The 13,900-nt window shown below is 42.2% G+C and overlaps 1 protein-coding gene across 9 annotated transcripts in view; it reads right to left on the reverse strand.

The window, feature by feature from the left end:
- IQSEC1 (IQ motif and Sec7 domain ArfGEF 1) overlaps nucleotides 1–13,900 on the reverse strand; it is a 1,344,709-nt gene that overhangs the window by 253,199 nt on the left and 1,077,610 nt on the right. Inside the window, exon 1 of one of the 9 annotated variants that reach the window (XM_082266165.1) lies at nucleotides 8,179–8,319. The exons of 6 other annotated variants lie outside the window; for them this stretch is intronic. In XM_082266165.1, the coding sequence (XP_082122291.1) occupies nucleotides 8,179–8,201 (23 nt within the window). In that variant the 5' untranslated portion in view covers nucleotides 8,202–8,319. Of the gene's footprint in view, nucleotides 1–7,419; nucleotides 7,554–7,629; nucleotides 7,831–8,178; nucleotides 8,320–13,900 lie in introns of those variants that run through there. 2 more of the 9 variants (XM_082266160.1, XM_082266157.1) reach the window with 2 other exon arrangements.

The raw sequence follows: 13,900 nt of genomic DNA on the forward strand, positions 1-13,900 counted from the left end.
GGAAACAATATCTAGAAATTATCTTTGTGCCGAACTATAGAGAGCAGGAGGTCTTGGGAAGAATGGAGAGGATGATTTGGTTGGTATTTTGAGACTAAGTTAGTGATGTAGCTGGGGTCCGAGTTGTGGATAGCTTTGTAAGTTGTTAGTGTTTTGAATTGAATTTGTTGGGTGAGTAACAGCCAATGGAGGGATTGGCAGAGAGGGTAGCAGATGCTGAGCGGTTTGTAAGGTGGATGAGTCTGGCAGGACTCAAGGGGGGATAGCCTATTTAAAGGTAAGACAATGAGAAGGGCGTTGCAGTAGTTGAGGTGAGAGATAGGCAGAGAGTGAATCAGGAGCTTTTTGGTTTTATTGGTTAGAAAGGGATGTATTTTAGCGATGTTGCGGAAGTTAAGGCGGCAAGCCTTGGAAAGTGATTCGATGTGGGGCTGAAAGGAGAGTTCAGAGTCCAGGATAACACCTAGCACCCTGGCATGCGGGGATGGGTGGATGGTTGTGCCATTGCTCTTGACAGAGAAGTCAGGGGAAGAAGCACGTGGGGAGGGGGGGGGATATTATGAGCTCAGTTTTGGACAAGTTGAGTTTGAGGAAGTGGTGTGATATCCAGACAGATATGTCTGTTAGTAAGTTAGTGATGCGTAAGGAGACTAATGGAGTGAGCTGAGGGGTGGAGAGATAAATTTGGGTGTAGTCAGCATAGAAATAAGAGAGGTCCAAGAACAGAACCTTGGGGGGACCCCGACAGAGAAAGGAAGAGAACAAGAGGAAGTAGAGTTGTAAGTGACACTGTAGATGCGCAGGAATAGGTAGGATGACTACCAGTGAAGAGAGCGGTCACGGAGATCAATGCAGTTTTTTTTAGTAGGATTGGGTGGTCAACCGTATCAAATGCAGCCGAAAGATCCAGAAGTAGGAGTACAGAATAGTGTCCATTCCATTTTGCTGTTAGTAAGTCATTTGTGAGTTTTAACCACTTGCCGACCGCCGCAAGTACATATACTGCGGCGGTCAGCCCCGGCCAGGCAAAGTGACGTACCGGTACGTCACTAGCCTGTCACTCACTTGTGAGCCAATAGCGGGCGAGCGCGCACCCGCCCCGGCTCGTTCCCTAACAAGTCAGTGCGTGTGACCGGCGGACCCGATGTCCGCCGGTCACTCGCGATCGTTCGCCGGGAAGGGAGAAAGGCAGGCGGCTAATGTAAACAACATAAAACAAGCAATTGTTGGTGATCCGTAATGGGCCACAAAAAGGTATCCAAAGGTGGTAAACCATAAAGTTATGTACTCAAAGAGCACAGCTAATTAGCTAAAGATAGTCAGTGGAGTGACTGTTGGATATTGGGGTACAATATGAAAAAATTGTGGTGTGACCAACCGAGGTAGGACACAGCCACCAGAAACCAACTAAGGGTACTACAACCAACCAGTAAAGTGAAAAAATAATTTTATTAGGCACTTATGCCTGTGAATAAATCAAAACACAAAGGTGAAAAGAGACACACTGCACAGTAACATATTAAAATACAATGTTAAAAGTGGCACTCAGCACATATGAATAAAAGGACTAGAGCATGCAGCAACCACAATTAGATGACCAGCATGACCTTCTGAGGTGGCTTACAACACTGGTGGTGTAGCGGTGGAGCACTTTCCTCAGCTGAATGACTCAATGAGTATGTTGTGGTTGTTCACGTCACCAAGCATGTATCGACACTGTGGGTCGGTAGATATGCCTGGTGGTGTGAGTGGACCTTACAGTGGATGCATCCAATTCAATTCCCTAAGGAGTACCCCCGTTGCCGATATATCCGATCACCCCGTAGGTTGGACCATGGATGGACCTAAATGAGGTAATGTAAACAAGCCGCCTGTCATTCTCCCCTGTGTAAAAATGGAGATCAGACGGTTCTACTATGTAGGACCGTTGATCTCTGTTTTACACCAGTAGCCATGTCCAATCACAGTTAGAAACACGCCCCTAGGACACACTTAACCCCTCCCTCTCCAATACAGTTAACCCCTTCCCTGCCAGTGTCAGTAACAGTGCATATGTATAGCACTGATTACTGTAGTAATGTCCCTGGTAACCCCAAAAGTGTCAAAAATGTCAGTCAAGGGTCCGATCTGTCTGCTGCAATGTCGCAGTTCTGCAAAAAAAATCGCAAATCGCCGCCATTACTCGTTAAAAAAAAAAATGACAAAAATCTTTCCCTTTGTTAGTAAACGCGATAACTTTTACGCAAACCAATCAAAATACGCTTTTTGCGATTTTTTTTACCAAACATATGTAGCATAAAACAAATTGGCCGAAAATGTTAAAAAATTTTGATTTTTTAAATTTTTTTTGGGGAATTTCATATAAAAAAATGTGAAAAATATTGTTATTTTTGCAAAATTGTCGCTCTTTTTTTGTTTATAGCGCATGATCAAAAAATCGCACAGGTGATCAAATACCACCAAAAGAAAGCTCTGTTTGTGGGAAAAAAAGGACCTCAAATTCGTTTAGGTACAGCGTCGCACGACCGCGCAATTGTCTGTTAAACTGCCAAGCCTGTTGTCTACCAGTACCCCCAGGTCCTTTTCCATCCTAGACTCACCCAGAGGTTCCCCCCCCCAGGAAGGGGGGGGGGGAAGACATGTCCCTTAAGATGTGAATGTTTGCTTTCATACATACTCAATAAATATCCAATTTGTTCAGTAACAAAGGTTTTTAATCTCTTTTGCCATTAGCTTAATTGGATGTAAAATTAGGCTGACTGACACATTCTAGTAGGAAATATCTAGAAACATATTTAAACTTGAAAAGCTAAACAGGCCCACACACTGAAAACATGACTTGTGTTTGTCATACCTGACAAGTAGGATATTAGGATTCGTGCCAGCAACTCAACAGCTAACACTGACAAAAATGTTTTCAAGCCACAGACATACAAATCTTTCTTTAATGAAAACATTAGTCTCAATGCCTATACAGAAAATTTTTCCTAGTTTAGTCTATCCAGCTATGAATGCATCAAAATAAAGAAATGTCTGGAGTATATCTCTAGTCAAAACTTTCAGAAAGAAGAGAAGAGTTAGAACCTTTGTCATGTTTTCATTGCTGCGTCCTGATTAAGGAGATTCACCCTTTATAATTGCCTTGGTGACCATTGACACTAGGGCAGAACGTGATGGGTCATCCAAAATGTTATGACTGTCACTAAAACGGGAGGTAAGAGCAAAACTTCCAATGGGAACACCTGTTCCTGTGATAACTGTTCAAAAGAGGATTTTCCATCGCTTCACAGAGATTTTCTCTGACTTGTCCCCTGCAGAGAAAAGGAAACTCTCCCCAATGGAACAATAGAAGGAAAAAAATGACAAAGATTTATCTATTGTCTACATTTTCCAAATCTAAAGAAAAGTTTTGACTTTCCAGAGACAACTGACACTTTGGATAGATGTCCTCTTACGTTCTGTAGTGTCAGGAAGAAAAGATAAATCTCTCCAATGGAACACAAAACAAACTTGTCAGGGATTTTACCAATGCCCTACTTTATTCAAAACAAAAAAAATACTTTTGGCTAGAGTTATACTTCAACTGCAGACTGCCATTGTTGACCTAATTCTGAAAATTCTAGATGCCTGGATGGCTCTGTCACTCGGAACAAGTATGCAAGTAAAGTATAAACTTATCTAAATATTTGTTCCAGATTGGTGACTCATTGCTTAGAAGCCATGGGAACGCCATGCCAGCCAGGCAGCTAGACTTTTCGAAAGGACTGTTTGGCAGTGGAAGGTTGCAAATTTAAGGTTTCTTTTAAGACTTAAAGTGTGATTAAATGAAAACATTTTATATGTGCCAATTTATTTACAGTTATAACCTCTGTCTATGGTTTGAACCTTTCCATCCTTAATTATTTAATTTGTGAAATCTTGTTGATCTTGCCATTTCTATAGACTTCCCTGTAGGTAGTAGCAACCTTATATCAGCTGGTCCTCTGGCTGCTGTTTCCACTCACACTGAGCATACTCCGTTCTTTCCCTGCAGTGGATCTATTCATTTCCTCCCCCATCCTATTTAAGCTGCACCATGTGACTTTTTACATCAGTTTGTAGGTGGCTCCAACTCTGTGTATTATAGCCAGTGACTGCAATAGTGTGTATTAGTGCTGGGCAGCCAGTGGAAAAAAAGAAAGAAAACCCCTTGCAGTGACATCTGCAGGATCCATCACAGGTTTCCTGGTTGCTCAGCCCACCTACTACATGGTGCCGTGTGGAGCAAGTGACAAATCGCCACACCTCCACGTTGTACAAGGAATAAAAGAGGTATTTGGAAATGATATTTTAATAGTTATGACATACTGTTGTTTATACTACTATAGCCCCATATCATACATGTGAAATATTGGCTTTTTATTTATTGTCATTGAAAAAGCGGAACTAAAGTTCCACCATAAATTATTGTGAGCAGACAGGCTTTTTCTTGCAGAAGAGACATGTAAAGTATCTAATGCAATAAATTACACACCTATCTGCCTGATCATAGCAATCCCCAGAATGTAAGATGAGCTGCGCATGCTTTCAGCGACTGGCCTGAGCTTGTGTTCCAAGATGACTAGTTCCTGCACAGAAGTGACATCATCTCACACCGGCCAATGAAGAGGCCTGAAATCCGGCACACAGGAGAAGATTCTGATACCAGAGAGAGCGTTGGAAAGGTAAGTATCTCTGCCTTTAGTTCTGCTTTAAAGGAGCTGTAAAGGCAGAAGGCTTTTTATCTTAATGCATTCTATGCATTAAGATAAAAAGCCTTCTGTGTGTAGCAGCCCCCCTCAGTCCCCCAAATACTTACCTGAGGTCCTTCTAGATCCAGCAATGTTGCAGGAGTGTCTCAGCTGCCTGGGACTCCCCTCATCATTGGCTGAGACAGCAGCATGATGCCATTGGCTCCCGCTGCTGTCAATCAAAGTCAGTCAGGCAACAAGGAGAGAAAGAAGACGGGGCGGGGCGGGTCGGGCCGCGGCTCCATGTCTGAATGGACACAGGAAGCTGTAGCTCAGCTCGAGTGCCCCCAGAGCAAGCCGCTTGCTCTGGGGGCACTCAACAGGTGGAAGGGGTCAGGAGAGCTGAAGAGGGACCAGAGAAGAGGAGGATAAGTAAGGTCAGGAGGATAAGAAGGTAAGTATAACATGTTTGTTATTTTTACCTAAAGAAAATTGAGACTTTACAATCACTTTAAGTATAATAAAGAGGTGACATCCCACAACATCTCACTAGCCATGAAGCTTGTGATGAATTAAAAATATTTTGTACACTGAGGCCAGTGCAGACAGCACTAAAAGCACTCAATGTGCTACCTGCCATTCACCTATTTGACACATTTACAGATCTCATACATTCTTCTTCAGTACTGCAAGTAAGTAAAATTTTGATGACAATATGAATAAATAGGAAAGATCACAACTCATCAGCACCTCCAAAGTACTACTTTAAACTAGTTACTGGAGGGCTTGTTAATAAGGTTAGGTGGCAATATGCCAGAAGGGATCACCGTCATGACGTATGTGGCAGTGCTGCTCCTAATTAGAACATAAATCTTAGGCCATGGTATGGTAACAGAGCTGGACAGCAGAGACAAGTGCTTATTGCATTAGAACACATTACTTTGCCCTTCTGTCTACCAAAACAGAAGACCTACAGTGCTTAGTTTTGCTACACATAGTGTTGCTTTGGAGTCCCACAGGTGTCAGTCACATTACATTACATTATTTGTGCTCAATTGGAGGATTAGAGTTGGACTAGTATAAGGCTCTGGTTACATGACTGTCAACTGTGGGTTGGGATTCCAAAGCAGTATTATCTGCTATAAAGGTTCTTTCAGCTCTAGAAACTATGGTAGTTAAGTGGATGTCCAATTGGACAATAGATCCAATTTAAAAGTATGGGTTAGCTCTAGTCGTCATGCTCATAAATGTTGGTCACATGATCATTCAGTGTAAGACCACAGAGCAGTGGTATCTGCAGAAAATAAGTTAATAAAGATATGTATTTTAGGAACTTTGTTATATCATGTCCTAAAAGCATGGTAATGTACTGGAAATACTATTGGAAAATAGATCCACTTCAGTGTATGAGTAAGGTTACTTCCAGATGATGTGCTCACTGTACAATAGAACAACATTTTTGAGTTCTTTTCAGTAAGTAGTGAACTAAATTCAACTAATGCTGTTCATTAGAAGGCAGTAGGACATGTGTGCCTCCGAACATCCTCATACATTGCTAGATTCTTTTTCATAGGTTGCAGTAAACCCTGGAAGGAGTCCTGGTTTCTTACATCCACCAAGTGGTTAACTATTAGCCTTAAGGTAAGCTAATTTAGCAATAAACCACCACAAAGCCACTGTATTTATGTGTTATGTGGTCATCGTGTAGCATTTCTTTTGCCCTTTGCATGATCCAGAAGTTAAGATTGCATCTACACCTGAAAGAGCTCACTATATGAGTATATAACTAAATGTTTTACTGCTTAGGCCCCTTCCTGACCCATCAACAATTGTAGGGGCCTCTACAGACAATCCAGTACAGAATTATATATCTACTGAATCATCCTTCCTTTAAAAACCTAGTAGGCTTACAATTTTTTTAAATATACATGTTTGCAAATGAGATCCAACTATGTGCACCACTAAAGGATCATCAATGAAACATATTCATACTGTTTGCCGTAGAGTCCCAAGTAGTTATTAAACCACATCTATAACATTTGTTTTAGACATGCACTGCTAGAAAGACAACGTCCCTTTCTTACATCAGCGTATTACATCCTACACACATAAACAGTGTATAAACTCCAAAGACATGCTGGTAGGTTAATTGGATCCTGTATAATAAAAAAAAAATGGCCCTACTGTGTATGAATGTGAGTTAGGGACCTTAGATTGTAAGCTCCTTGAGGGCAGGGACTGATGTGAATGTACAATGTATATGTAAAGCGCTGCACAAATTGACAGCGCTATATAAGTACCTGAAAATAAATAAATACAATATAAACAGTTTATATATATATATATATATATATATATATATATATATATATATATATATATGTAACAAAGTAAGACATTTTGGACTAGCTTCTGCAAACCCATTGTTCAAAGGGCCTGTGATGTTTGATTCAAAGAACCAAAATGCCTAATTAATATTTCAACAGGCCAGACACATCTGAAGACATCACAGACTAGACAGATCCCTACAATGGCTCCGCAACCAGCCCGACAAGGGTTAATGAAGAACAATACTCTGCATTCACACCGATGAGCCTTCTCCATGACATGCAAAACAGCAGACATTGCAGGCGATTGCTGCTGCTAAACCGCTCAGTTAAATCATTATGTCTCCTGCGGCACCGTGCCCTGCACTGCATCAGTCACCTACCTCTGATTCCGTCTGTGAAAAACCTGGCGAAGGAGAAAGACAATCGGCTTTCCAGGTAGAGTGTTGCCTGTGTCACTTTGCAGTGGATATTCCGTAGTGACACAGGAAACACAAAGCACTTCGGCTTGAATAGGAGGATGCAGCTAAGTCAGTCCCTCATTGTGGAACAACATGCAAGCTATATCATACTGTACTGATCAGCACATTTACCTAACATTGTGGCGAAGGGCTGGACCGTATAGCTTCCTCTGTTCAATAGCTTGTCCGCTAAAAACGGGGCAATTCGCAATCTCGGTGGTGATTGCAGACATTAAGAAAACCTTATTGCAAGGTCAAAGGGCTCTTCATCCTTACAAGACACATTCTGGGGCTTAAGCGATTGGAGCTGAACTGTACATAACAGATGATGCAGCACGTGACTTAATGGAATTAAATGAGTCTTTGCTTCACGAGGATGGTTACTTAATGGAATTAAACTGCTCGCTGTCTCAAGTGTTTACAAAACACAATCTAGATGCATCAAAGGATTTCATTTCAGAGAAATGTATAGAAAATCCTGACTGCTGTAGACATTGATATGTTCACAAATGTAGGCAAATATTAAATAATCAAAGGCTTATGTCCCAGAGCTTCTTAAAAATCAAAGACAAGGACAAGTCGTGGATTACTATAAAACCAAGGACACACTCTAAAACAGTGAATGCAGCCCATAAATGATCATAATATTCCACAGCTAAAGTAAAACTCAGCGACACTTACAGAGAATCTCCATACGTCCACATTCCACGGTAATAGACATCTGTGCTCTACAAATGTGAAAAATCCCATTAAATATGCATCAGAATGATGATACTTGTGCCCTCAATCCGTAATTCCCTATGAATTTTCTCAATGCGTTGTAAAAGATACAAACTTAGCGAGGTGTCTGAAATCTTCCTGGAGAAACCTTTGTTTATATACAGTATAGTGGTGAGAGGTGTACACATCAGGCATTCCAAATGTGTCATCAGCCAGGACTTCCCTAAAACTGGTTTTACTACACAAGAACTTAACTCTTGCAAAGCCGCCAGGTGTGACAAAAGTTGTTTTACATTCAAAACAGCAATCAAACAGTGATATCTTCCTCACCGTACTTGTCAGATTTTGCAGATGCAGCGAGAACTAAAGATACTTTTAAATTGGTATCAATAGCCTATGTAACACCATTTGTTTACACAGTGCTAAGTAGTTAAGCCCCCTTTCACGCTGATGCAGTGCAGTTACACATCACCCCGGGTGTAACAGGCTTCAGTGGGGTGGATTTACTGCGGGCAATTAGACTGCAATTTGGAAGTGCAGTTGCACTCATTTTCCCCAGAGCTTAGTACATATGGTAAAGCTTTACTTTGTAAAGAATATCAAGTCACGTGCAAGGAGAATAAAACATTTTTGCTTGCACATGATTGGATGACGAAAATAAGCAGATCTTTACCTTATCTTACCTTACCTTAACATTCTCTTAATTTTACTAAGCTCTGGGGAAAAGGAATGCAACTGCACTTCCAAAGGGCACAGTCTATTTATTTTTAGTAAATCCACTCCAATGCCTCAATGTAGTTCAATAGTAGACAGAATACACAGGCATGGGAATTATTTAAGATGTATCAGATATGGGGGGCAATTTAATAAAACTGGCTCACACAAAATTTGGTGCAACTGTGCATAGGAACCAATCGGCTTCTACGTTTTATTGTCAAAGCTTAAGGCTGGTTTCACATGGACATTCTCCGTAGTGTGCATCCACCAGCTCAGCAGGGGATCTCCACGCTGAGCTGGCGAATGACAGGTCCCTGTCCGCTGCGCTATCCAGAGTAGACCTGGACACTGCCCCACTGTTCTCTATGGGGCTGCCAGATGGAAACGGACCACCTGTCTGTTTCAATCCAACCGTCATCTGATCCAATTTGCTGTTTTTGGCTGACAGGATTGTATTGGACGCTGGTGGGTGTCAGCAGACACATGTCCACTGACATCCACTGCTCCATGTAGAGCTATAGCTGGTTCGAACAGGTTCGCCAGAAAAACTGACAGGCGGATCTGATCAGACAGACCGTGTGATACCAGCCTAACTTAACAAGCTGAAGTTAGAAGCTGATTGGGTACTATGCACAGCTGCAAAACAACAAGAGAAGGGCGCACCGACCTTGTGCGTTACCACGAAAAAGGTTTATTCAAAATCCAAAAAAGCAACGTACATTGTACTCATAAACATATGATAGTTGCACGCATGCAAAGACAATGAAACCAATTGTCTCCAAGACAGCCAGGATACCCCTACGGTGCTGGGTGACGTGATGGTATCCACATTTACCTGGCTGACGCGTTTCAAGGGAGGATCCTTGGATTTTATATAAACCTTTTTAGTGGTAATGCACGAGGTCGGTGTGCCCTTCTCTTGTTGTTGTTTTTCAGTGTATTTGGATATCCTTGGTCCTAAGGGGGGTGACAAGACCTTAGGTGGTGTTGACAAAGACCACATAAGACCACTCACCTTCTTGCATACCACTCGAGCGAAAGAGAAAAACTGTCTTTTGATTATCTTTCAATGCACAGCTGCACCAGATTCTGTGTGGACCAAATCCCCCTATGGTCTTTAAAGCCTATCTTGTTTGGAGAAAGTTTTTATTGCTGTCTGTGGCCCCACTGGTAAGATGTACCCTGACTAACACTGTGCCAGTGACACAGTACCTCAAAGACATAAAATAAGGAGGTATCCTCTAGTAAAGCAGGGAAGCGTTAGAATATCGGTTTGCTTTTTTCTTCTGTTTGTGCCTTCCTGTCTCAGTGACATCCATCTACCTCCTTACCTTTCCCGGTGTCACCAGGAAAGCTCAGAAAAGGAGTCACAGATGGCAATAAAGACTTCTCTAAAAAAAAAAAAAAAAAGTAGCAAGCCCTGAGTGACCACTGTATTAAAGTGACCCTTTGAAGGGCTCAAAGTTATAAGGGGACCCAACCTGGGCACTAACCTGGGGAAAAAAAACAATTTCATATATCTACCATTGGCCTATTTGCTAAAACCTTGCTCTGTAGCGGCCCTCTCAGGCACAATCATTTTGAATGAATTTGCCCCTATGATTCCCTGCCAGAAAGGCCTGGCAAATTCTATGATTCCCTATTATAAAGCCACAGACCTGTCTCAGGTTTGCCGGAAAAATTTTGACAATGTCTGGCAGGCATGGTTGTCCTCTCCCTGCACTTTTGCATAAGCTTGACTTCAATCACTTATACTGTAAGTTAACTCTTCTACTTTGGCACAGGTTAAATACCCTGCATAGATAGATCATTGGCAAGTGTGTCACATCTCTGAAGGCCTTCTTTCTGCCTGAATGTTAACTGGTATTGTCTGTATTATTTGGTAATGCTACGACTACTGTGATGAGTAGTGTTTTCATTTTGTGGTGCTCAGATACAGTTTTATTCTGCTTTAGCCCTTTCGCTGCCCAGTCCTTACGTCATGCGGACCAGACAGCGGGGGCTTTCACACACAATCTGGTGGCTGCAGCTACTGGGATTGTGTGTAAAACTGACAGGCAGACTCCTGTCTGTCAGGTGGAAGCATTCGGACGGCTGCGCTGTGCCCCAATTGCTTTTACAACCCCCCCCCCGGTACCTGCCCCCACCATGTATACCTAGCCTATTGTGATTAAGCAACCAGGGATGGAGATGCCTTGCCTACAGCTTGGTGCCACATATAAAGTCCCACCGTGCAATTTTCGTGCGTTTTTGGTGGATGCAGTCTGATTTGACCTTAGTTCTTCCGTATACAGGGATGGAGACCAATAGCATGACCTGCTTGTCTCACACAAAGTCCCAAATAGGAAATTAGGGATTGAAAGGCATTGTGCTTTACAGGCCATGTCCCATATATAAAATCCCAATCTGTCTTTATACTGCATCCACCAAGGGGATGGAGGTGTAATGCTTCTCAGCTGGTCCTTTCCATTTTTTACCATCGTTACAACTTAGTTATTTGAGTTTTGAAACAACAGACCAGTCATGGATGGGGGTGAGTTGGGGGAGGTTTGGGCTGTCTCCCTCCCACCTGTTCCCCCATCCATCCATTAGCAGCCATGTGCTCCCAGTGTGGAGACACTAAATTAGAAAGTGTTAGAACTGCAGATAAAACAGGGTGCCGTGTAGTGGCTCTGCAGCTTACACATGCGTTTGCAAATGTGTGTCAACTAAACCCCTGTTCTTTGTATCATGAGACAGGTCTACTTGGTTGGTGACAGACTGGAGGGTGAGTACATCACACTGGGGGCTGGCTGACTTCCATGCACCTCTTATAATCCTTCAACCTCATTTTTTTCCCACCATATATACCAGGCTCTGCTTGCCCATCTGTTGGCCCGGGGTACACACGTCTGCTCTCCTCCCCTTCTAGCTGTGACCCTGAAAGGGACTTGTATGACGTCACTTCCGGGTCACCCTGTCACATTCCCCTGCATCCTTTCGTGCATTTCTCAGTAAAGAGAACATGTCACTTAAAAATCATCACGCATGAAGAAAAAAAAGTTAAGCAAAATAAAAAAAAAATATATATATATATATATATGTATATTTTTTTTTTGCAAAAAAAGTAAAGTACCCCTACATATACGGATGTACCAATGTAAACGCAAGCATCGGAACATGTGAAAATATCATTGCGATTACACGTTACATATCGCCATGCACACCGGAGTAAGAACAATATTTCTAGCACAAGACCTCCTCTGTAACAATAAACTGATGGGCTTTGGGGGGGATTTTGATGCATTGTATATAGAAAATATAGGGTACTGAAGTTTGTCGTCATTTCACAGGCGCACACAAATTTAAGGTTTGACATGTTGGGTATCTATTTATCAGTGCAACCTCGTCTTTTTTATTTTACCAAAAATTGAGTAGTTTTTGTGTTTGTAGACCTTTAGTGACATAAAAAATTGGAACTGCCAATAATTTGTTCTCTAGGGTGTCTGCTTTGAGAAAATATATCGTGTTTGGGGGTTTTGTGCAATCTTCAGGCCAAAAATGATTTTTTAAACTCGTGTGCAAAAACAGCTCCAGCAGTGAAAGAGTTAAATCAAACAGGGGCCCAAAAGATGCTTTTTTGGGTAATAAAGGTAAAAGTAGGCATACTGTGCTGTCTGCTCCTAGGTAGGATTTCTATTTTTACAAATTTAAGAAGCAGCTTAGGTTCAGTTTAAAGAGAAGCAGTCATCTGCAAAAGAGCATTTACAATTTCATGGAATTGGGTTGGAAGGTTTAAGAAGTTTGAGACTGCACTTTGCTTACATTACAACTGCATATCTATGGTTGGCACAACTCCTGATGGTTGATGTATGACTATACCTTCAAGCTATAACCCTGCATTCTGATGAGGGGGTCTCTGAGATTTCATTATAGATTCCTAGTGTAATAAAATGCCATAAAAAGGCTCACACTGTCAGATTTTTATTTACACTACATAGATGGAGATGGTGTCATGTCATAACCCTATCTGACATCATCCTAATCACATTTTCTATAATAAACCTCACAGTGCAAGGTTTCCAAGCCTTAAATCTATGCAGCTAGATTATAACTCTCTCTGGCAGTGCCAAAAACAAAGAAAAGTGTTCACTCAGCAAACAAACTAACTTAAATGAAAATATTAAATGCTGCTTTTAATTGCATACATTCTAGCTTGCTCAGCATCACAGAGCAACAGTGCACTCAGAGCAAATAAGACACTGATTTTCCACTAAGACTTGCACAGCACAAAACTGTCAAACACCCACAAGAGGAAACAAAAGCAGCTGAAAATAATGTTTTCACATTAAAAGGAAACATGCACTGAGAAAATGCGGGCTGCTGTTGTGGACTGTGAACACCTTCTAAAAATGCTAGCTACCTGGCTGTCATGCTGATCCGGTGGCTTCTGTATTTTTATACCACTGGCCAAAGACAAGAATGTAACTAAATGTTTACTCCTAAAAGTACTGAAGTCAAAGACAGCCAGGCAAATAGCCTTTTCAGTCTTGCAACGATAGCACAAACATTTACCTAATTTCAGGTTTCCTTTAGGCCCCTTTCACACAGACGGACCGTTCAGATCCGCCTGTTCGTTTTTTTGGCGGATCTGAACGGTCCCCCCATGCATTCCTATGGGGCATCGGATGTCAGCGGAGACATGTCCGCTGACATCCGACCCGATCCGATCCGTCAAATCTGGACGGATGGAAACCCTATTTTCCATCCGTCCAGCGGATGGGATCGGATGGGATCGGATGAGAACGGACTGACGGTCCATTCCCATCCGATATCCCCCATAGAGATGCATGGGGAACTGACAGCTCTGTCTCCGCACACAGCGCGGAGACACAGCTGTCATCCTCCTGCTCAGCGGGGGATCGGCAGATCGATCCCCCGCTGAGTAAAGCGGAGTCCGTTTGACGGACTACAAGTGTGAAAGAGC

This window comes from Pelophylax lessonae (genome assembly GCF_965119305.1).
Source record: "Pelophylax lessonae genome assembly, chromosome: 8".
Lineage (NCBI taxonomy): Eukaryota > Metazoa > Chordata > Amphibia > Anura > Ranidae > Pelophylax > Pelophylax lessonae.